At 42.5% G+C, this 25,594-nt stretch overlaps 1 protein-coding gene across 7 annotated transcripts in view; it reads left to right on the top strand.

The window, feature by feature from the left end:
- BCAS4 (breast carcinoma amplified sequence 4) overlaps nucleotides 1-23,637 on the top strand; it is a 59,464-nt gene extending 35,827 nt beyond the window's left edge. Inside the window, exons 5-6 of one of the 7 annotated variants that reach the window (XM_074969999.1) lie at nucleotides 9,052-9,116; nucleotides 22,856-23,637. In XM_074969999.1, coding sequence (XP_074826100.1) covers nucleotides 9,052-9,116; nucleotides 22,856-22,928 — 138 coding nt within the window. In that variant the 3' untranslated portion in view covers nucleotides 22,929-23,637. Of the gene's footprint in view, nucleotides 1-3,653; nucleotides 3,704-9,051; nucleotides 9,117-22,855 lie in introns of all 7 variants that reach the window. The other 6 variants (XM_074970000.1, XM_074969994.1, XM_074969996.1 and 3 more) reach the window with 6 other exon arrangements.
- Nucleotides 23,638-25,594: the final 1,957 nt, after the last annotated feature.

Genomic DNA, 25,594 nt, shown 5'->3' with positions numbered 1-25,594 from the left:
CAAAAAACCAGCCCCCCTCCACCCCCTAGTATACATGTACACACTATTTGAATGCTGTTCTTTTCAGTAATTGGTATGTGTTTGTTGCAGTTTAGATCCTAACAGTGGCTTTCCACCTTGTGTTCCATAGAGATTGTTTCTTTGAGTCAGTTTGTCTGGTAAAGGCTATAGGCTTGTTAAGAATGAAACATGAAATTACTCTAAAAGCAAAGAAAGATTATAGGTAAGTGAATGGTTTAGTTTACCTTATAACCTGGGCCAAAATCATCCTTGTTGTAACTCCTTTAATATCAGTAGAGTTATACCTGGGATGAATTTGGCCCATTGTACTTCTGAAAATAGGTCTTTTCTCTTTGTAATATGAAAAATGTCCCGATTGGCTTTTCTCATTTCTCCTAGAATCAAAATTGTCCCCTGCTGAACAATCAATTTGCGTACTAAATTTTCAAAATTATGAAAGGGGTAACAAAATCAATGAGACTCCGCCCCCCTACCCCCATTACTGGCAGAGGGGTTCAGAAAAATATGCCAGTCAAAAATTAGGAAGAGGGCAATAAAGAGGAGACTGAAATAAGACGACTTCTCTCCAGATCATAAACACCTGTAATCCCCCAACGGTGAGGGTGATTGAAATGGTGGAAACTCTAAACGAGTTCAAGAGACACCAAATTTATTTGTGGAGAAGGAAGGTTATTGAGTGATCTGGTGTAGAAATAGGAAGCCTCTTCTACTTCCAAAAATATCCTTACATTCTAGCAATTGTAACATGAATAACATTCTGAAATTGTCCTCTTCTCTTTTTAGTCATTAGCATAGGCTGGCTTTTGCTTCCTTATTTTGGTGAGTACTATGTTGTTTTGTTTGCAAGATGTTATTTTGATTAACTTTTCCAGTAGTTCAGAGTAAGATCACATATAAATGACATTTTATCAACATCTCATTTTGTGGTGGATAATATTTGGAATTATCATGTCTATGGAACACCACAGAAATTAAGTTACTTTGCAGTCTTATGGAGACCAGTAGGGTCCTGAGGACTGGTAATGGGATATAGAGCTTTTCAGCCATAGGTCACGGGTTCAAGTTCCCTGCAGTGACTTTGTCACTACTGTCACAGTTTCAAGATAATGGCACCTGTATTTCCTCCTCCTTGGTCCCTTGAGAGCACCCACTTAAAGGTTTCTGGCTCCTAGCCATCACCTCTGCTGAGTGGAGACCCCCATCTCACTCCCTTGTGACTGGGGGTTTTAAGTCTTTACAGCTCCCTTTTCTACCCTGTGATATCCCCAGCAAGCCAGTCTGCTGAAAAGGTCCGTGCCTGTGCTTTGCTCTCTTGCCAAAGGCTATGACCAGCATGTTGCCAGCAGTTACAATTATCACACAACTCTCTCTAAGCAAGCACATTTTTTCTGAAGGTAAAAAGCATTAACACAGAGAAAGCATATAAAACCAAAAGAACCTACATGCATGCTAAAAAGCTTACCACCCATTTCCCTCAACTCCAACACAGGGCTATGGTAGGTGCCAGTCCTTCAAACCCCACAGTTGGGTTTTCCCTGTGGTTAGAAGCCCATATCAGGAACAAAGGCCCCCAGTCAGTTTAAGCTTGGGCTGTTTATCCAAAAATCCCTTTTCTGTCTTTTTTGGTTTCTGGAGAACCTGTTCTGAATCAGAACATATAAGCCTCCCCAGGAAGTATTACCTCTCTGGAAGTGCTATAACCTGAGTGATTTGCCTTAATCATCCCCTTTTATTTTCAGAGTGCATATAATCCCTGCCCACAATGATACATAAACCATTTATACTCTTAATACAATATGGTCTCCCATATATTTTGCAGGAAGCTGCCCTGTCTGTCACAATTACGAACCAGGGGAGTGTGTGGGACATAGGCGCTGACATATCAGCTGTTCCATGGCGGGCAGGAGGCGCTGGGAGGGAGGAGCAGGCACAGGGTGTGTTTGGGGGCGGGGTTGGAACTGGGCAGGAAGAGGCGTGGTGGAGTGAGGGTGAGAAGAGGTGGGGCAGAGGTGGGGGTGGGAGCAGAGCGGGGCGGGGGGGTTGAGCACCCCCAGGGCCCCGGAGGAAGCCCCCTGGTGTGGGAGCCAGGGTTGGGGTCCAGTGGTCATTTGGTGATCTGCATGAAAGGAGCTTGTTGGGTCATAATCCAGTTTCCAGTGGATGAGCATCCACATCACAGAAACCACCACCACCATATATTGTGCTCATTGTCCTCCTCGTTGGCAGCCAGCCACAGCAGAGAGGCATGTTTTAGAGGTGATCTCTTCGGGTCAGGGTTATGGCCCATTGATAAGGGGAAGTTTACCCTGCTGCTGCCCATAATGCACCTGGCCTGCTGATGGAGAACTTCAGACTCCGGAACTGTCAGTCTAGAACTTTCATGAGCCGCTCTTTAGTATAGATAGATTTTAGAAGGAGTCAGAGTGTTTCGAAGGATTTTGTTGCTGGTAAAACACTATGAGAATCTCTCCATGTGGCAGATAACTTTAGGAATGTTTACTCCTTGATGAGCTCTGTATCTGATCTATCATTTTTCTATAGAGCCTATCACTGTGTCACCTAACTGCCTAAGTGTTTTAGCAGGAGATCAGCCTTGCAGAGTGTTGATGATACTACACTCCATTTAGGTTTTGAAGTCCACATAAAGTATGCTAAGCGTCAAAGGACATTTTCTGTTGAGATTAAAACAAGATTCACTGTTACCCTAATACCTTCCACGTCCTTGCCCAGGCTACAGAGAGCAAGGTCCCCAAGCACCTTGATGTGCCATAGGATAAGAAGTTTGACTGATATATTTTCTTAAAAAAGAAAACAGTTTCCCATTGTAGGAGTTGAAAAATTATTTAAAGTCTCCAGGCACCCAGAGACGAGGAATGTTGTGTCTGTTGGAATCTGCTCTTGGCTGGGAATTATGGCCATTTTCTGTGGTCTGCAAGCAGTTCTGCCTATGATGTAATGTTGTTGCAGGAAAGGTGCTTGCTCTGCTTCAGCCTGTAGGAGTCGTAATGCCTAGCAATTCTCTCCCCCGCCTCCAACGTGCGCACATACACACGCTCTGTCTCTCCCAGAAAGTTGCCCTTCCCCCACCCCTTTTCACAGTGCTTCTCCCTGAGGCAAATTTCTTGCTGTCTGGAGTATCAAGCATGCACGGGTGCTTTCCTTTTTCTTTCTCCTTTTTTGAATTTTCCTGTGTAGTTATTATAAAGCAGCAATAGCTGAAAAGACAGTTTCACCCTGGTTCTTTTCTCCAGTTATGTGTCTGCGTGTGTGTGTAAAATAAATAAATAAATGAATCCCACAGCTTATAGATGAGAAGCCAAGTTTGGGTTTTTTTAAGTGCCTTTCCTCAACATTCATCATTTTTTCTTGTGGTAGAGATACAACATAAGCAGATGGCAAATATTAACATACAATACTGTGCCTGCTAGAAGTGATTTAACAATGCTCTAGGTTTCTGTGCCTTTCAGTTAGTTAAGTCGTGTTTACAAGTTAATGAATTTGTTCCACTTGAAATATTTGATGGTATGTACAGAGGTTCAGTGGTAAAGGGATCCTTTAGGAGTAATCGAGGAATGTTGTGTGTTTCTAGGCACTGTGGTTATGGGTGACGTATTTTTTTCTTCGAATTTTAGCATTTTCACGATGGTGCTGAAAAGAGGATCAGAATGAGCAGTCTTATTAGGTAATAATACACGGCTTTTCTTTAACCTCAGTGATGTTGCTTGTAGGACCTTATGAACCTGGAAGTGATACCATGGATAATTGCAACCCCATCCTATGCTATAGAGTTTGCTCTTATATTTGTATTGGATCTCCATAAGCCTTAGGCAAGGATTTGAAGAACAAATGCAAATTTGGGTAGCAAATTGGACAACATACTGTGTTTTTTGAGTAGCCCGTTTTCTTGTTTTGGAACTATGAATGCAAAATATTAAATAGGATGTCTCATATAAGTTAGCTTGCATTTTGCAGCAAAGGTGCTTGGAAGGGCGTGATATAACTCAATATATTCCAGACCCTGTGTAAGGTTTCTTGCTAACATGCTCCCTGCTATGTACTTAGCACAAAAATCTAAGCCTTCTTCTGCAGTTGTACTCATGCTGGGAAACAAAAAAAAATCTGTTTATATCTGGAAGCTGAGGGTCGTGTAATATAGAAAGAGGACTAGCTGCAAGCTATGGCGCAAACCTTCTGCGATTAATATTTTACAAGGAATTCTCCAGTCATGCAGTAATCATGTAAATGAGCTTGCACTTGGAATATGCAATGTAGTTGTAGCCGTGTCAGTCCCAGGATATTAGAGAGACCTGAAGAAGCGTTCTGTGTGGCTCGAAAGCTTGTCTCTCACCCACAGAAATTGGTCCAATAAAAGATATTACCTCACCCACCTTGTCTCTACTTGGAATATGGAGTCTATCAAAACTACTGAAGCTGCAATTGCAGACAGTCCTCTTAAACAGTCCATTGGCTGACAACCTGTAAGCCTCACTGAATTTAAAGAGTTAATGCCATTCACTATTATTTGACCACTTGGGACCAAAAAAAAAGTTTTTAGAAGGATTTAATTGATGGCTCTGGTACAAGCCCTTTCTATGTGTAGGATTCTCAAACTGTAGGTTTGTCTTTTCGTAGGGCTCTTTTTTAAAAAATGCATTGATCGGTTTAATAATACCTTTATTCAATAAGAAGTGAAAATGCACGGAATCTGTTTCCCATTTGAAGAGGTACAGTACCTAGCTCATCATTGACTTTACACAGGATGCCATACCAGACAAAGCTAAGTAGCTTAAGATGTGCCTGTGTATATCTTTCATAACTTAAATTTGACAGTGATTTACCATATCCTTAAATAAGGCTTCCCTCAACAGAAACAAACAGTGAATAAGCAATAAGACAGTCCAGTGTGAGTGTATTTCTGCGTGACAATAGTAAGCTTGCATGGTGTTGAGGTCTGAGGTCAAATGACTTTAACTACCTGAGAAGCGCTATAATTAATCTGCAATATGTTTCCTGGAGTGTCATGGATCTCTTATTACCTGGAATTTATATGCAGAAATCAGACTAGTTAACCTATGTGTTTTACCAGGCATTATAGATGTCTTACATCATTGGGAACCAATCAGAAAGCTCTCTCTAGGGCAGAGTTTTAAAAGCCATTTCATAATATATTTATATTCAGTGCATATACACTTTTTTTTTTTAACATTCATTTTGCCGCAGAGTCCAAGTGTCAATGTGGTCTGAAAATGCATGAAAAATAATTTATTCGCCCTTGGTTTTTAATTCAGTTGTGTACCTAAATGCTCTAGGAAGCATAGCTGGTACACTTGGGGGGAAAAAGTTATTGTGTAGTGATTGTATTTCTGTAATAGCAGTATTGCTGCAAGATCATCTTTGGTGGTGGTTAATCCCTCTTCGCCACATTGCTCCTGTTCAGATGCACCCTAACCTGCAAATATTTCTAAAGCTGATTCTGAAACAGTCTGGTTTGCCAACAACAAAAATACCAAGACCGTCTCCAGAAAAAGAGAGGAGTGTGTGTGTGTGTGTGTGTGTGTGTATTTGTGCGTGCGCGCAGTCCTCTAGCCAATAGAAATAAAGGATTCTTCCTGGCCTGCCTGGAAAATTCTAGTCCTTTCTCTCTGGGTTTAGCTGATTGCAGTTGCTGTGTCTCTGGCAGTTGCTGTTACACAGCGTTTCAGTGTAGTTTACCCAGTAGAGCTCAGCCTGCAGGAGTCGCCGCGATTACTGCAGCTTCTCTTCTAGCTGCCCATCCCCCAACCATACCGCAGTGCCAGTTCCATGGGGTGGGTGTGTGTGGGGGGGTGTGTATGTGTTTGTTTTCTTTCACATAGGCATACACAGACTATTTTTATCCTTCATTAGCAGGCAGAACTTTGCCATATTGAATAGGAACTTTCAGGCACTATTCACTAATATTGAATGTTCCAAAAAAGTCTAGTTAACACCTCCCCAATCCCCAGGTTTTGTGTAACTCTTTCATTGCCAGAGTGCACCTTCCATCCTGTAAGCATATGGATGTGTTTGGAGCTTTTTGACCATGGTAATTTTCAGGCCACATTAATGACCCTTTGGTATCAGTTTTTATCAGACAATACCTGTATTTCTTTTTGTAGCTACGTCTCTGTGATGGGACCACCCATCTCATTGCAGCTGGGCAGGCATGAGTACCTAAGCACTGCATCTGGGCCTCTGCTCCACAGTTAACAGGCTATGTTCCCGAATGGATGGGATATGGGGGCCTGGCTGGAGAATGAGTGGTGAGAACTGGCTCCATTAGTCTGTTACTATAGCAAAGAGCTACCTCTAAAGTCTCCCTGCCACAGGAGGGGTGTGGAGGAGGGTTTCATCTTTATGCCAGCTGATTCCAGCAGGGCCAGAGATCCAGGTGCTCAAAACCTGCCACATCTCCCCTCATGCTACCATGGGACAGGCCACAGCCACTGACTTGAAGTTTACACTTGTGCCAAATCTCAACTCACTTTACTTCCTGCCATGTCGTACTAGAAGCTCGTACACAGTTCACTGTCTGCTCTTGCCTCGGCGCTCTCTCTCTCTCTCTCTGAGTACTGCTCTCACAGAACCTCCCTCCCATTGACCATCAGTGTTCAGAGTATTGTTGGATATTTTCCCAGGCTGAATCTTATTTTTCACATTTTGACCTATAATTTCTGATCAGTGTGGGGGCTTGATCCTGCAAGGTGCATGAGTGCCCCCAACCCCCATTGCCTTTGGTGGGAATTGAGGGCACTGTGCCCTATGCCCCTTTATGTTATTTCTTAGCCAATGCTGTTTTTTGGCAGCCTCTCCCAGTTTAGTATAATTATTAATATTTTTGGAACCCTGATCATCAGAAATTCATATGAAAACCAAAAATGTTCCTAAGAAATCCTGATTTTTTACAAAGTTCTGGCATGTCCCTGGGACCAGAATCAAATCCTGGTACAATCTGTACACAGTTTTTTTTAAAAGTATGTTTTTGAACTAGTTTTTAAGTTGTACTATGCACATGTGGTCTTGTGCTGTAGCATGCCTTAATATAACATTACTAAAAATAAACTCTGTACACTTCCTCTTTTCTTAGTTTATCAAGAGAAAAATTAGGTTATATATAAGCATGACATAATCTACTCATCTGTCTGAATACTGTATATCTTCTTAAATGTACCAGAATACTATTTTGGGGTGTTTGCAAGGGGCATCTATTTTACTTTTACACATATATACATTCTTCACAGATGGCCGCTAGAAAATGTAGATGGTAAATTGACAGGCAGGACACAATCCATGTTTTCCATATTCTGTGAAATGTCACAGGAGCTCCCTTCACTTCACTAATAAAATCATAGCATTTTATACTAACGGCTTTTCCAAAGTGCTTTATGAATGTGGATGAGCATCACTGTCCCCATTTTACAGCTGGTGAACTTGAGACACAGAGAAGTGAAGGGTCTTGCTCAAGGTCATAAAGTGAATCCCTGGCAGAGCCAGAACTAGAACCCAGGAATCCTGTCTTGTTGTGCTGGGCCCTGTCCACGGGGCTACACTTACTTATTAGGGAGCTGATCCAACTCCCATTAAGTCAATGTGAGTCTTTCCATATTTAACATGAGTTTTATTATTTTGTTTAGCTTTTCATTGTGACGCTGCTCCAGAATGAATAAGAGGGAAGAGGCTAAGGGGGCTTCCACAGGTTTCATATGTGAGAGGCTGCAAATGTTTAAATGCAGACAAGAAAGTGTAGTTGAGTGACTTTGCCTGCAAAGGGCACTATAATTGGAGCCTATTGCTATGCTGATATGCCTGATACGATTCACTTTACTCTCGTCCATGCTTTGTGATGTCGACTAGGCTGACCATCCCATCCCCATGTTCTCCCTCTCCCCACTAAAAAGCCAATAAGCCCCATTTTGCCATGACCCCACCTGCATTGAGAATCCCGGCAAGAAGATTATTGCCTTGTAAAATGACTATAATTATAACACTTCTTAATGAACCAAAAGATGCCAACCCTTTTGAGTATGGGGGTAAAGCGTTACAGAAAAGGGAACAAGACAGGCTGAAAAATGAATCTTTTACTCAGTATTTGTGTGATGTAGTGCTTAGGAGCCATGGACCAGGCCTCCATTGTGCTAGGCTCTGTACAAATGCAGAACAAAAAGATGACCCCTGCAAAACATAGTCTACAAGCACAAATGGGAACAGTAGAGGAGGATAGCTACTGACTGATGTAGCATCACAGCTGTGGGTGTTGCTTTAGAGAAAGTTGGAATGACAGTGTCCTTGCTCTGAAGTGCTTACAATAAAAATGTAGAAGAGGAAGAGACAGCAACACAGGGGTAGTGGTAGAGGAGCGTGAAGCAATATGATCATGATGTCACTGAGGAGAGTAATGCATGTGCCTTGAGGGTTACAAATCAGGATGGTGACAGGTGGAAAATAGGGGTTTTTTAAACTAAGAATTGCATCCTTTCCTCTGTGTGTCATTTATTTACCTTGTAAACTCTTTAAAGACAGGGACGTGTCTTGACTATGTATAAAACACCTGTCACGCTTTCGGGCACTGTATAAATAATGCTAGAAAGCAATGTATTCACAGTGTGTTTGGAAGGGGTATTAAACCTTGTGCTTGAGAGTTTACACTAATCTCTATAAGAGACCAGGATAAGACCTATATTGGTTTCATGTCTGCCTGCTGTCTGGGATGCTTACACATTCCTCTGAAGCATCTTGTTCTGGCCACAGTTAGAGACCAGATACCGAGGTCTGATCCAGTCTGGCAGTTCCTATGTTCACAAAGCAGAGTGCACATCTTATAGCTTGAATGCTTTCAGAAGTTTGGATCGTCTTATTTTTTGTGAAGGAGAGGGGAGGGTACATGGAAAACATCCATGGGGAAGTTTTTTTCAAGCATAATTGTAATTTGTAGCTCACTTTTATGCTACTTTTATACATAACTCTCAAAGCATTTAGCAAAAGAGGGTCAGCATCGTTGTCTATATTTTACAGGTGGGGAAACTGAGGCACGGGAACGTGACTTGTCCACATTCACACAGTAATTCAGTGGCAGAGCTGTGAGTAGAACCCAGATCAACTGACTGAGTCCAGTGCTTGAATGTGGGAAGCAAAGGAAGCTTATACAATGTATTGAGCAGGTGGCCTTCTAGAGCAGGGGTGGGCAAACTTTTTGGCCCAAGGGCCACATCGGGGTTGCAAAACTTTATGGAGGGCCAGGTAGGGAAGGCTGTGCCTCCCCAAACAGCCTGGACCCCGCCCCCTATCCGTCCCCTCCCAGTTCCCATCCCCTGACTGCCCCCCTCAGAACCCCCCACCCATCCAACCCCCCCCCTTGTCCCCTGACTGCCCCCTCCCAGGACCCCACCCCCTATCCAACCCCCCTGCTCTCAGTCTCCCATGTGCCCCAACCCCTATCCAGACCCCCACCCCCTGACTGCCCCCCAGGACCCCACCCCGTATCCAACCCCCCTGCTCCCGTACCCTGACTGCCCCCCCTCCCCCCGAACCTCCGCCCCATCCAAATGCCCGCTGTCCCCTGACTGCCCCCTGGAACTCCTGGCTCCTTATCCAACCCCTCCCCGCCCCCTTACCATGCCGCTCAGAGCGACAGGAGCTCGCAGCCACTCCGCCGCCCTGCCTGGTAGGAGCAGCGGGCCAGAGCGGCAGGCGCAGCGTGCTGAGGCTGCGGGGGAGGGGGACAGCAGGGGAGGAGCCTGGGGCTAGCCTCCCTGGATGGGAGCTGTGGGGCTGGGCAGGACGGTCCTGTGGGCTAGATGTGGCCCACGGGCCGTAGTTTGCCCACCTCTGTTCTAGAGAGCTTACAAGGGGTTAGTTATGTACAGACTTGAAAGTGAAGCTATACTAGAATCTATTACTTCGGCTTAAAGTCCAAATGCTCAATCATTTGGCTTCCTTGCTCCCACTAAAGGAGAAATGAGGTCGGTTGTTCCTTGTTTCAATATATCTGTGTGGGCATGTGGTCCTAAGTGAGCATGTAAACCAGGTGTCGTCTTCTGCATAACTCTTTAGGCAGATGGGCCTTCTGCTTCTTTCAAATGCAAAGCTGTGGGTCTGTAACTTGAACAAGGTTATCAGAAAAATTGCCCTGATGTAATAAACGTTGCTTTGCTTTTTATCTCCCATGTCTTGAGTATATCTATAAAAAAGTGTGCTCCGTTGGTGCAAATGATAGACTTCAATGGAGGTCAGAGGTAAGGGTGCGTAGTCTCTGGTCACAGTTCTGCAAATCCACCCATGAAATGTTCATTATGCCAAGATCAAAAATGCAAGCACAACCCCATTTTATCACATAATCCAGGGACCGTCTGGATTGACAGGTGCTCATCTTTGAATTTCTATGGCTGCAAATATTAGACAAAGCCACCTGTTGTCACGCCTGTTTTCAAACCTCTTGGCTGACTACTCATTACAATTAAGCTTATTGTTCTTACCATGCACATCTCTGCTCCTGCCTATATCTCAGCGCTCAGAGCTTCCTTCATGCATTAACTTAAGCCATGCTCCTGCTGAAACATCTCTTCATTCCTCATTGTGGTCTTTGCAGTTTGCCCCATAGCTGTGATAGTGTCTGTTTCCTCATTCTGAGCTTTGAACTCACTTTTCCTGCTGTGCCTGTTAACCTATAATTTTCCTCTGAAACTTCACTACAGAAATATAAGAAGCCACCTACGATGTCACCAGATCTATTCCCTCTTTCTCTTCACCCTGCAAGGGTTGTATCCCCTTCCTTTTATTTGCCTTTGTGCTTTCTGTGTTTATTCTTTCATTATTTCCTCAGACTGAATTGTAAGTGTCTGGGGGTAGGGAACCTCCTCTTTACATTTACCTGCAAAGTGCTGTGTGTGCCTGTAGCACCCTAAAAAAATAATTTGAAAGAGGCGTGAGTTCTGATTCTAATCTTGGCTCTGCCACTGACTTGCTTGTGTCTGGGATAAACCGCTTAACCCTTTTGCCTCAGTTTCCTCAGCTGTGAAATGGGGGCTGTAGTACTTACCTACTTGCAGAGGTGGTGTTGGGATCAATCTTCAAAGTGCTTTGCAGATATTAACTCATGAAAAGGCAGATCCATGTCCCTGGTTAAATTCCTTTTGTGCTGCTCCAGAAGCACAAAGGAGAGTAAAGTTGCCTTACTCAGGCAGCTCAGGACTCTCCCCCATATGCTAGGAGACATTCCGAGCCATGTCTTCAGGGGAGCGGGGAGCTGGAGCCTTCCACACAGAAGCCCTATGGTGCCACTAGCCTCTATCAGGGAGAAAGGTACTGGGCGTAGTTGAGGAGCCAGCTCCATAACTGTGACATGAAAATTACTGTCCGAGCAAACTTAAGGAGAAGTGTTTCTAGATATGGTGCTGCTGCATTTAGGACCCCTTTGTACGCTTCTCAAAGGAGCCATATTAACTGAATTCCTTGGCATACACTAGCAGTTTGTCTGATGAAAGATGGTAGGTCTCAAAGCTTTAGATGGGCTGCAGACAGGACTCACTGTCTCAGGATTCCATTTGTGGGGTTTTTCTTGTTTTGTTTGTTTTTTTTAAAGTGAGAGACTGTCCCCGGGAGGTTGCAGAATCTTGGTATTGGTGTGTTTGGTGTTGAGAATAATGTGTTGTGGGTAGAGCGGACAGATGAGAGAAAAATCAAATTATTTCAGGCAGGGTGGAAGATCATGAGAATTCCTGTTATCCAGAACCTGTCAGTGGTGAAGTGTGTGTGTGAGAGACCATGGAAGTATGGACAACAGAAGTATTCCCCTACTTTAAAAAAAAAAAAAAATCTGGTGTGTTGAAGACAAATTTAGATGTGCTGAAGATTCATACCGTAGAGTCCTTGTTGCTTTATGAAGGCAATTGGACTGAATGTCTTTAGGTTCCCTCAGACTCTGACCTGTAGTCAGGTACTTACTGACCCTCTGAGTCACACACAACAATCTTCAGAAGTTTGAGAGCTAAGGCATGCCTGCTGAGGCTTGAGGCTTCAGCCCTGTGGGGAAGGAGGGCTCAGGGCCTTCCTCCCCACTAGGCAGAAGCAGAGGTGATGAGTGTGTGGGGACATGTGGGGCCATATGCCCCCAGATTTTTGCCAGGGTTTGCTGGCTCTCACTCTCAGCAGGCACCGGTGATCTCTGGTAGAAACTCCTAGCCCCACCACCCTACTGCAGGGCAGAAGCCCTGAGCTGCTCTCTCCCCAGTCTGGTATGAGGAGAAAGGAGAGGGTGTTGGAGGTGCTGTGAGCCACACTTTAAAGAGCCACATGTGGCTTGTGAGCCATGATTTGGCTACCCCTGTGCTATAGCAATGCCTATGGTCATCCAGCCACTGGTCTAATATTCAATACGACAGCAACCAGAACCAGATGCTTCAGGGGAAGGTGCAAACAGCCCTATGGAGGATAATTACAAAATCTCTCTCAATAAGGAAATTGTATTTCAATGTTATCTAAATGAAATATTTCAGTGTTCTGAATTAAAAATTTTCACTTGTGTGGGAAACTTAGAAATTTCAGCATTTCATTCCAATTCAAAACAATTGTTTAAAAAAATTAGCATTTCCTGTGGAACAAAAACTCCAGTTTTTGACCAGCTCTACTCCGAGCTGTACTCCATTAAATACATGTGAAAATGATCAAGTGCTGGGAATAATTAGTCCTACCAAATATCACTTACCCATCCCTCCTTAGTGCTGACCCTGTCCTCTTACCAGACTATCAGATTCCTTTTTCCTAAGTGGGTCACCTCCAGTCCCTCATGTCTTTGGAGTTCAGACCTCTGTGGTGCACGTGTCTCTGGAACAGAGTTCCTGAGCCTCTTTGTTTTCTTTGCCTGCTTGCAATGGTGCTGATACTCCCATGAAGGCTTTGAATGCTTCTCTTACGCCTGGTCTACACGGCGGTGGTGGGGGGGTGGATCTAAGTTACGCAACTTCAGCTACGTGAATAATGTAGCTGAAGTCGATGTACTTAGATCTGCTTACCGCGGTGTCTTCTCTGCGGTAAGTCGATGGCTGATGCTCTCCCGTCGACTCTGCCTGCGCCTCTTGCCCTGATGGAGTGCCAGAATGGACAGGAGTGCACTCAGCGGTCGATTTATCGCATGCGATAAATCAACCCCCGCTGGATTGATTGCTGCCTGTCAATCCAGCGGATAAAGTATACAAGCCTTTAGTGTAATAGGCAGGAGCAAAACCTTCAGTGGGGACTGAGGGGAAGGTGCATTATTGCTAGTTCAGGTGGGTGGGCTCACAGCAGATGAAAAGTAAATGGATTCAGGAGCTCTGGGAACATGAGCAGAGCTGCAGGCCGAGGCAGCAGTAGGATCTAGTATGGATCTGCATTAGGGGCAAGATATTTATTACTACTACTTTTTTAGCTTTGAAATTGTTGTGTGGGACAGGAACTTTAAGTCTGAGGGATAATTGACTCAATATAGTTCCTGACAGGTTTCAGAGTAGCGGCTGTGTTAGTCTGTATTCGCAAAAAGAAAAGGAGTACTTGTGGCACCTTAGAGACTAACAAATTTATTTGAGCATAAGCTTTCGTGAGCTACTTCAAAAACAGACTCCAGTGAGAAACTGCTGAATTGGAATTAATTTGCAAACTGGATACAATTAACTTAGGCTTGAATAGAGACTGGGAGTAGATGGGTCATTACACAAAGTAAAACTATTTCCCCATGTTTATTCCACCCCCCACCGTTCCTCAGACGTTCTTGTCAACTGCTGGAAATGGCCCACCTTGATTATCACTACAAAAGGTTCCCCCCTCCCCCCTCTCCTGCTGGTAATGTCTCACCTTAAGCGATCACTCTCGTTACAGCGTGTATGGTAACACCCATTGTTTCATGTTCTCTGTGTATATAAATCTCCCCACTGTATTTTCCACTGAATGCATCCGATGAAGTGAGCTGTAGCTCACGAAAGCTTATGCTCAAATAAATTTGTTAGTCTCTAAGGTGCCACAAGTACTCCTTTTCTTTTTGCGAATATAGTTCCTGTTAATACATCTGAGTTGAGGCACAAAATCCTGAAATTGGCTAGGCTCACAGGGAATCTACTTTGCAGGAGTCCAGATCTGAGGTGGTGGTTGATTGGTTCAGAGAAAGAAAACTGTCTGGTGGCTGCAAGGCTTTGGTTTGAGTTTCACTTGTGTACTGGGAAACTCCGTTTCCAGTGTGGAGGAGCTTACGTGGTTAATTTCCATTCCCTCTATGAAGTATGTTCTCCCTCCCTCTTTGCTCAGGGCCTACCTGTTCTTTCAGCCTTTGGAAGTAGTTCACCATTATGTGACACTGATAAATAGCCATACTGCGAGTTACTTATGAAAACCTATAGTTTGGAATTGGACAGGAAGGCCTTATAGTAACAGCAGTAAATGCAGATCCCTGGTCTGTGCGTGGGGACAGAGTGAGTTATTGGGTGGAAGGAAAATAACTTTTGTCCACACCAATACTGCATGGTATTTTCTATAGCACCCACCATAAATGTGATGTTGCTATGCAGTAACTAATACAGGCTGGCTTACGTTTACTGTGTGCAGTGTGGCTTTGGAACGTGCCCGCACTCCTCCCCCCTCCCCCTTTGATGAAAAGTAAAGTCTGAGTGATTGTGGATTAAGCTGCCCTGAGGGGATGGTTTCCTGAGCAGAACACACAACCAACAAGTGCTCACCTTGTGACTGAGTTATACTGTTCTAGTGCTGAGTTGCAGTTGTCAAGAATAATACTACTGTATTCACATCTGTGGGTCACACGCATGTTACTTTCACGTTTCCTTTAGCTCTCTAAGACAGTATTTGGGGTACATTTCTCAAGTAGAGGCCCCAGTGCTTCAAAAAACAAAACCACAGAGCTCCTCTCCCTAGATAACTTGGCCTCCTGATAAGGTTTAACTTACTGAAGTCTCTAAAGCTGCCACCAGAGGTTTTAATCCTTCAGGCATGATTCTACATGCCATTCCTTTGAATTTTCCTGTAAGTACAGAATGCTGCATGTGCTTCACTTTGCAAAAGGTTGCCTCAAATTCTAATGGTTTTGTTTCAAATCATAAATATCCCGTCTAGTTTTATCAAGGCCCATCTTTCCTGCTACAGAATGTTGAGTTCCCCTTATTTTTTTATCCTTCACTTCCTCAGCTAATCACTGTTTATGGGATCTTTCAACTGAAAGGTGTAAGTTATAGTTCCCTAAATTGAGAGTGGGGTGGGGGGCGGATCCCACTTCAGATCTGTCTACAGATGGCTCTAGCAGTTTCTTCACTTCCAGTGTTCCCCTTCAGAAACTCCAGAGCAACCCTGTCTCTCTCTTTTCTTTAAGTGTATCATACATGATGACTAGATTCAGAACGAATACAGCTGCAGTCTGTGTGCATACTTTGTGCCTTTATTACTGTCATGCTGAGTATTGTCTGAAGGGCTTTTAATGTATCAGAATAATGCTGCTAGCATTCCTAGACAGCCATCACTGATCTGGTAAGCCACCTGCCTTGCCTTATAGTACTTTACATAGCCTTAAATTTTCAGTTTTGAGATTTGGTGTGGAGGGATTTGTTTTGTTTTAAGTGCTCTCAGTACTGGTGAAAGGTGTCAGACTGAGAGGCTGAAATCCTCTGTCAACAATTCTCATATAGTACAGGCAGAAACAGTACAAGCTACTGTTCTACCTCATGCCCTGTCTAAGAAAACACTAATAGAAGTGACAAGGAGTTAGTTACTTATGATGTGCTATAGGTCTGCATAGAACTGTAGAAACCTTGCCTTGAGGACCTTATAGTCTAGATTAGACATAAACAGAATTCATTCTTCTGGCTGACTTGGTCTTTGGCTCGCTGCTTATACTCACGGACAGGGCCAGCGCCACTTGTGGTATCTTTTGTGGCATGGATGCCATCCCGCTGGGAATTGGACTGAAGGCTCCTATTTTGAAAGACATCAAACAACCATGATACAACAACATCCTTTGCACTTTACTAATTTGCCCCAGATGTGAACCAAGTGATCTAGGGCAAAAGGCTCTGTATCCTGTTACTTGAACCTTTTTCCCTTTTGATTTCTCCTGTAGTTTTGGATATTCAGATTCTCCCAGGGTTTTTTTCTTGGCATGGAGCTATTGCTTTTCCTTTGGGTTTCACTGTAGCTTGACCACAGAAGAGCCATGTCATCCCTTGAGTGCGTGACATGAATAGAGATTCCTCGTATCCTGGTATCTGTGTTACCTCCGTATCTTATTTGTACAGTTGTTCAAGAATCCTTTCCTGTGAACTGCTCCTCCTGAAGCACTGTCCTCTGGATAGTTATCTTTGTCTCAGCAGTTGGCATGGATTCAGCAGCTGCGCCAGAAGGTTCTGAACAGACTAGAGCAATCCTTTTTTAATATCATCTGAGACCTAGAGGGGAGCCTTAATGAAAGTTAATTGCAGGTATATTTGAAACAGACATTAAAATTTTAATTATTTAAAATAATTTTACAATTATTCACAGCACGATTACACAACATATAGTCAGCCAGAAGAATTCATTGCATCAGGAGATCATAAGAAACATAGATTAATAGGGATTAGGATGGGATGGGATAACTTTATGTAGTTGTAGTTTAGCATGGTAAGGGGAAGACAGGTATACAGATCTTTATACTTCAAGGCATCAGTTGATCACTGCAGGGGTTAGGAAGGAATTCTTCTCTCACTCTAATGTACAGCATTGCATAACTAACTTGCTAATCATGAATTATTATTATTAATAATCTTTCTTTTAAGTATCTAGTATTGGCCACTGTCGGATACTGAACTAAGTTGGCCAATGATGTGATCTGGTATGGCAAATCCTCTGTTCAGGCCCTTTGTCAGTTTCATTACTTAAGTTTCACTGCTGTCATTTATGGTAGTATTGTTGCTTTTAAGAGGTTTTAAATCAGTGTTATCAACCACTGGCAGTGATTTCTCTGAAGTGAAGGGCAGATGATTTTACTTTGAAAAGCCAGAGTGTTTTCTGTCTCCTTTTATTTCCGACTTTTATCCACATTCTCTGTAAAACCACCAAAACTCTCAACTTTCCACTTCGACTGCATTCTTCATCTACTGCTTTCACATCTCTGCACTGTTACTGCACCTTGTCACTGGCAGCTGTTTCCAAGGGCTACCTGGCTTGCTGGTTTAGTGTCTGCCTGGCCTTGTTCAGAGCTGGAACTGATGACCATCTGCTTCTGCTGTCACTATTTATTTTTTCTAATACTACTACTTTTATATTTCATTTTTTGCAACTTTCTGTTGTGTTAAAGATGCCTATCCCTCCTTCCCCCTCAGGTCTGTATACACACAGGTGCTCTAAAACAACATGATCATTGATGTGAATGGCTTACTGGTCCAGGCCTATTCCTATAACCACCCTCCTCCAGCCTGTGTACATTAGCGGCTTAGAGCAGGGGTCTCCAAACTTTTTGAATCGTGCACCCCCAGGGCCAGCTCTGGGGAGGCAAAAAAAAAAAAAAAAAAAAAAAAGCTGCCGCCGGCCTGCTGCCAAAGACAGAGCGGGGAGAGCCGAGCTGCTGCCGAAGACGGAGCAGGGAGAGCCGAGCTGCCGAAGAATCAAAGGTCCAGGAGCGCTGCTGCCACCGTGCTGGCGGCGCTCCTCCTGCCGGGCACCCCCACGGCTGGTCTTGCGCACCCCACTTTGGAGACCACTGGCTTAGAGGGCAGTTCACTGAGAATATGCTGCCACTTATCCCAGATGTGCAAACCAGGGGAGTGTCAGCAGAACCATCCCAACTCATCTCATCTGCTGTGGTGAAGAGGAGGGATTGGCATCTTAGGAAGACAGTACCTAGGCCATAGTGGGCTTTATAAATCAATACAACACACTGAATTGCCCCAAGAAGCAGATAGTCAGGGTACTCTGGGGAATTATGTAGTAAGTTCCCCATACTCCACACTGCTAAACAAGCACACAGCTACCTTCAGAGAGCTACTGCAATTAACTGTAAGTAAACAGATTAATCAAGAGCATGCTAGTTGTGAAATGATCTCATCTAACCAACAGTCTATATCCTTGAAATACTTTGAATTGAGGGCCTGACTTTGTGCGTTGCTGAGGGCACTCAATCCCATGGAGGATAGTTTCTTAATATCCCTTTGGGTATGTCTACACTGCACACTAAACCCACCTCTGACTCAGCTTAGTCCCCAAGCTGCCCTTCCATCCACACGCACACACACTAGTTTGATTCAGGACCCAGTCCTAGGACCCTGGTAAGGGGGTGGGTCAGAGCCCAAGCCCCTCTGTGACTTGGGTCCAAGCCCTGTCATTCTGCAATGTGGCTGCAGCTCAAGCCGTAGACCCAACTCGGAAAATCTCTTTAGTGCAGCATCGCTATGTTAGCATGGCTGAGGCACCTGGGTTCAGCAATTGTAAATTCAGGTTCACAATGCAGTGTGGATGCTCAAGCATGGGCTTGGAAACACTGCGTCCACAAGCCTTTGTCCCACAGACCTGGGTTTACAACACATTATAGACATACCCTGAGAGACCTTGGTTTTTGGGGTGGGGTTAAGGTCTTCACCATGGCAGAGAAGCAAGTGTGGTCTCCTGCGTGTTACCTTGCAGAATGGGTAGCTCATCTTATTCTTACGTTATCTGAATTAAGTTACTTTTTCAGCCAGACAGTTATAAATTAGGGTGCTCTCCAAAGACATAAGCATAGGGGACTCCAGGTAGGTTTAACTTTCCTCACTGTATAAGAGTGGCAGTTTGCACCCTTAATTAGTTCTAGTGTAAGATTTTTAAAAGCCTAAGACCCATTGCCTTTCAAAGAGATTTAGGCTCCCCAGGGCCAGATTTTTCAAGGTATTTAGGCACCCAATTCCCATTGATTTCTGAGAGTTAAATACTTTGAAAAAATGGATACAAGTGCTTAAGATACTCTGGAGAATGGGACTTTAGCATCTAAATCACATTGGTGCTTTTGAAAAATTTATCCCTGGTCAATTTTGTTGTCTTGAACTGGTTAGAATGTGAATGTAAATCTGTTTAAGAAACCAAACAAAATTTTTAAAAAGCAGAGTAGATACTATTGCCATGATATGAGCAACATCCATGAAGTCAGATGGCTATGGTATTGTCTTAGACTCTGAGCAATTTGGGGCAGCAGCTGTCTATTACTGGGCTCTGCACTGTCCCTAGCACTATGAGCCCAACCTGGTTGTAGCCTTTAGGTGTTAACTGCAGTACATTTATCTGTGACTCCACTTAATGGTGATTATAAAGTAGACTCTAGATGATTTTTTCCAGTTACAGACTGATTATGTCTAAATGCATCTTTCCTCCTACCCCATTGCCTTTCTGGTGGATGACCTCACTACCCCTTCCCTCACTCTAGCCTCTAATCAAAGCATCCTAATAATACTGCATTGTCCATAACTCTTCTAAACTCCAGCTTTCCTTTCTATGCAGTCTCCTAAACTGTTCAAGCCCTCAACATCTCCTGTCCTGAGTACTGCAGCTTCCCCTCTGACCTTCACCACCCCCATTGCTTTCCTCTGGTCTATCGAAACTGCAGCTACTAAGGTGATATTCCTTGACCAATTCCCTTAACCACACCCATATGTGCCTTTTTTTCCCTCTGGATCCCTGTTTTCTACTGAATCAAGTTTAAGCTTCCCACCCTCACTGTCATGGCCCCTCCCTCCTCATTTCTCTGATATCCTTGGCCAAAAAAGAGAACTCTTATGAAAAGTGTCAGGGAATCTTTAGCATTTATGCAAAGCACTGTTTTATAAGGGCTTGGTCTAAAGGCAACCACATGCAGTAATTCCTAAGGAAGTACTTTTATCTACTTTTTAAGCACTAAGAGCTGAACCTGTCCTGCTGGGATGCTAAATTTTGCACATCTGAGTTTAGACCAGTTAGCTAATCCCCATGGCATCTACTAGAAGAGGGGTGCACAACTGGTTGAAAAGCAGCATTCAGAGTAGTTGTCAATGGTTCACAGTCAAACTGGAAGGGCAGATTAAGTGGCAACGCGCAGGGATCTGTCCTGGATCTGGTTCTATTCAATATTGTCAAATGTTTTTGGTAATGGCATAGACTTAGAAAGTTTGCAGATAATACCAAGCTGAAAGGGGTTGGCAAGCACTTTGGAGGACAAGATTACAATTCAAAATTATCTTGACAAACTGGAGAAATGGTCTAAAAATAAATAGAATGAAATTCAATAAGGGCAAATGCAAAATACTACACTTAGGAACAAAGTAACTTTTCCACTTGCTACAGCACTGTGTCCCATTCTGGACACCACACTTTGGGAAAGATGTGGACAAATTGGAGAAAGTGTAGAGGAGATCAACAAAAATGACTGAAGGTCTAGAAACCATGAACTGCGAGGAAAGATAGAAAAAATTGTGTTTAATCTGGAAAAGAAGACAGAGGTGGGATATAAGTCTTCAAATATGTAAAAGACTGTTATAAACAGGAGGCTGATAAATTGTTCTCCTTATCTACTAAGGACTGGACAAGAAGTAATGCGCTTAAATTGCAGTAAGGGAGATTTATGTTACAATTAAGTTTTTCCTAATGTCTAAGGATAGTTAAGCACTGAAACAAATTACCTAGGGAGGTTGTGAAATCTCCATCATTGGAGGTTTTTAAGAACAGGTTAGACAAACAACTCTCAGGGATGGGTCTAGATCAGTGATGCTCAGTCATTCAGCAGCCAAATTAGCAATCAACATTACCCAAAAGAGCCAAAGTAGCATGAATTTGTTTCATTTACTATATATACATATTTTAAGAGTATGACGGGGGAAATCTATATATCTGTATATCTATCTCACAGCAAAATGACAGACCAAGTCTTATTATTTTAACATAGTAAAAGCATCCTGATTGGTTAGTAACTTAGATTGGTAAATAATTAACTCATACAGTGTTTTAATATGTGCTGCAAAGAGCAGCAGGAGACACATTAAAGAGGCACCTGTGGCTCATGAACCTCCATCTAAGTTTCACTGGTCTAGATATGATTTAGTCCTGTCTCAGTGCAGGGAACTGGACTAGATGACCTCTCGAGGTCCCTTCTAGTCCTACATCTCTGTGATTCTAAATACGCAGCACTGAAAAAATGTTCACAGCAGGCTTTTAGTTGCAGGCAAAAGAGCTTAACATGTAAAGAGAAAAAGTGGTTTGGAGGTAGGGGAAAGTGGTCTAGATTGAAGTAGGATTACTAGAAAGAGAACAACCCTCAGGAGTGAATAGTTACAAGACCAGACCTATGAGGAAGCCTGCTGGATGAGTGGACAGAAGGTAAGTTGGTGTGAGTGGAGTAAGTGCATGGATGGGTTGGGACTTCAATTTGCTAGTAGATAAGGAACATGCAAAGAAGGTAATATAAGAATATATATGGGAATATAATTCCCATAATATAAGAACCAGGGGCCACCAAATGAAATTAATGGGCAGCAGGTTTAAAACAAACAAAAGGAAGTTCTTCTTCACACAGTGCACACTCAACCTGTGGAACTCCTTGCCTGAGGAGGTTGTGAAGGCTAGGACTATAACAGGGTTTAAAAGAGAACTGGATAAATTCATGGAGGCTAAGTCCATTCATGGCTATTAGCCAGGATGGGTAAGGAATGGTATCCCTAGCCTCTGTTATCAGAGGGTGGAGATGGATGGCAGGAGATCACTGATCATTCATTACCTGTTAGGTTCACTCCCTCTGGGGCACCTGGCATTGGCCACTGTCGGTAGACAGGATACTGGGCTGGATGAACCTTTGGTCTGACCCAGTATGGCCATTCTTATGAGGTGATATGGTGTAGCTACCACAGCTTTTTAGAGCCCTGGAAGTTAGTCTGCATGGCAAGAGAGGGAATTTCAATAGTCAAGATAATACCACAGTTCTCTACTGCTGCTTAACTATTGCTGCATATTAGTTCCAGATGCTTTTGACTATTTTTGAATGGCTTGTTTGGTACAACAATGAAAAGAGGAATAATGAAAATACAAATCACTGCAAGAGAATGGCTTTGTATAAAGGAGCAAATTCACTAAAAATGGCAGTTTGGGGAAGATAGGAACCCTGCATGCGTGTTTTAAGACCAGGAGACTCTACGTGAAATAAATTGCATTAATGGCACATTAACTCCTAACAATGAGACATGAAGGCTAGGAAATTTGACTAAAAACTGCATGGACGATGATTTGCCCAAATCACCAGAAAAAGAATAAAGTCTCCAAGTCTTAAGAGCTTTCTAATGCTGGGCATCAGTGTCCACCATGATCTGGAATGGAATGTGAAGTGAGAATTCCTAGCGGCAGAGCCTAAAAGGATTGTCTTAAAGGTTTGAGATACAATGTGGTGATAGAAAATGACCTGTATCCTGATGCATTTTCTGTTTCAGTACCCAAAGTAGCAAAAGATGATGCAGGATCAAATTCAAATGTGGTTTAGTGGGGTAGGGCTGCACTGGCCTGGGTCAGCTGACTGGGGCTCATGGGACTAAAAAATTGCACTGTAGATGTTCGGACTTGGGCTGGAGCCTAAGCTCTGAGGTGCCTCTTTGAGACCCGGCTCCAAGCCCTAGCCCAGAAGCCTACACTGCAAGTTCTAGTCTTTCCCCAGCCATTGCGTGTTGGAGGGGGAATGTTCTCCCCTTATTTGGTACATAATATACACTCTGAGGTATGTGAGAGATAATGTTGCCAAATTGCAGCATCCCACATATGCCCAGGTAAACATATTACCAATTAAATTATTTTCAGTGGTAAAGTTAATTTTTCTCCCATTTTCTCATTTCAGAAGCACACTCCCTCAGCACAGCATACATATGACCTGCCTAAACTCTACAGAACTGAAGATTATTTTCCTATGAACTACGTAGGTACAAAGTATCAAAGCCACTAGTAGCTGACTTCATCTTATAAGCAGCTTATAAGATGTTGATGGGGAGATGTTGCTTGAAATTTTTTCATGATTCATGTTTTGTCCTGACGAATAAAAACTTGAGAATTCTGTTAAGAGCTAAATGTATAGCAGTGATGGGGTAGGAGTAGCCTACGGATTTATTATACATAGTTAGCTCCCTTATTTTAAGGGGAGCCTAAACAGTATGTATGGGGAAGAAATGTAAATATAGTTCAGAATAGATTTGTTCATAATGGTTTTAAGTATGGAGGTGTTTATGCTATTGCTGAAAAAAATACATAAAAACTCATTTTGTTTGCAGTGACATTTTAGAAACCAATTTGTTTACATATTTGAACATAAGGTTGCAGATTGCGGTGTGGATAGCATATTAAAACTATTTCATGTTATGTGATTTTCCTCCCACGTTTGATATAATTGTTAATTATAGATATTAACCACAGTCTTTAGGTGATATTTCGTATCAATAGCCTCCCACTGTTTTGAATTTACAAGATAAATCTCAAACCTCTAAAATCAATGTGGTACAATTTTGGAAATTCAGTAAGTTACACATGGCTGAGACTTTCATTGAAAATAGGATCAGCTTCAAAAGCTGTTGTGTAATGTAACCTGCATGGTGTAAATAAATTTCTGCAAAGCTACTATGGACCCTTTGATGTGAAGTTTTATCATGAAGCTTCTACTCAGCTAGGGCCAAAAGTTTGCCATCTTCTCACAAAGTTTTGTTTTTCTTCCCACCCAACATAAGTCTATAGAAACAAAATATGAGGATTTGTGACTAGTGTATGCTAGAAGAGGTGGTCAAATTTAGGCTAGCCAGGTATATAGAAAGTCTCACAGATGCAGAAAGGGGGGAGGACAAGGAATGTATCAAATCAGATGTCACTTCTGATTATTTGCAAGTTAACTTATCTGTAAGGTGCAGTACATGTGAAGAAACAATGCAATACAGGCATCTAGGTATAGCAACTTTATCAGATCTGCTATATGAACACAACTATTAGTGAAATACTAAAGATGGAAGGTACAATTGTATGTAAATATGGACTTATATTCTAAGTGAAGCTACATGCATCTGACCATCAATGCCTCTGCTTTTGGGTGGGAGTAGGTGTTTAAGTCACCTCACTACTCCATATTGGTTAGTGGGAACTAGTGATGAGATGTTACAGTACTGCAGCACATATCCAAAAGGAATGTGTGTCATGCAATCAAAGTCAGTGCCTCTGTAAGCCTGTTGTAGAGGATGTATCAAGTTCTTACACTGGTACTACCAAGAAGCAGAGTACCATATTTGTAATAGGGCTGTCAAGCAATTAAAAAAAATCACAATTAATCAGGCTGTTACATAATAGAATACCATTTATTTAAATATCTTTGGATGTTTTCTACATTTTTATATATATTCATTTCAATTATAACAATACAAAGTGTACAGTGCTCACTTTATATTTCTTTCTTACAAATATTTGTACTGTAAAAAACTAGATAGTATTTTTCAATTCACCTAATACAAGTACTGTAGTGTAATCTCTATCATGAAAGTTGAACTTACAAATGTAGAATTATGTACAGAAAATAAAACAATGTAAAACTTTAGAGCCTACAAGTCCACTCAGTGCTACTTCTTGTTCAACCCATTGCTCAGATAAACAAGTTTGTTTACATTTACAGGAGATAATGGTGCCTGCTGCTTCTTTACAATGTCACCTGAAAGTGAGAATTTGCTGATGGTTCTGCTCGATAACGGATCGAAGCACGTTCATTTTCATCATGAGTCAGATGCCACCAGCAGAAGGTTGATTTTCTTTTTTGGTGGTTCAGGTTCTGTAGTTTCTGCATTGGAATGTTTAACAAATTTAATTAACACATTATTTTTTTACCGAGTTTCATTAGCATAGAAGCATGTCCTCTGGAATGGTGGCCAAAGCATGAAGGAGCATACAGATGTTTCGGAGATCTGGCACGTAAATACCTTGCAGTGCCGGCTATAAAAGTGCCATGCAAATGCCTGTTCTCACTTTCAGGTGACACTGTAAATAAGAAGCGGGCAACATTATCTCCTGCAAATGTAAACAAACTTGTTTGTTAGCAACTGGGTGAACAAGAAGTAGGATTGAGTGGACTTGGAGGCACTAAAGCTTTACACTGTTTTGTTTTTGAGTGCAGTATGTAACAGAAAAAGATTGCACTACAGTACTTGCACGAGGTGAACTGAAAAATACCATTTTTTAACATTTTTACAGTGCAAGTATTTGTAATCAAAATAATAAGATAAAGTGAACACTGTACACTTTGGTATTCTGTGTTGTAATTGAAATTTATATTTGAACATGTAGAAAAACATTTAATAAATTTGAATTGATATTCTATTGCCTAACAGTGCGATTAAGCACGATTAATCAAGAGCCCTAAGTAACAAGACTGACGTTTGGATAAAAGCTTGTCAAAAGCAATGTTCAATACACCCAAAAGCCTGTCTCTCTACTGTCACTTTTTTAAAATTGAGATATCAGCTTTGATTAAGTTTGGTCTAATAGTTCTTTGAAATATTAGCATTATAAAATGCCTATTGTAGCCTTTGACATACCTAAATGTTGAAACACTGGT

This window comes from Natator depressus, chromosome 13 (assembly GCF_965152275.1).
Source record: "Natator depressus isolate rNatDep1 chromosome 13, rNatDep2.hap1, whole genome shotgun sequence".
In the NCBI taxonomy this organism is placed as follows: Eukaryota; Metazoa; Chordata; order Testudines; family Cheloniidae; genus Natator; species Natator depressus.
The sequence above is the reverse complement of the archived record's forward strand: the minus strand, read 5'-3'. Positions and strand labels throughout refer to the sequence as shown.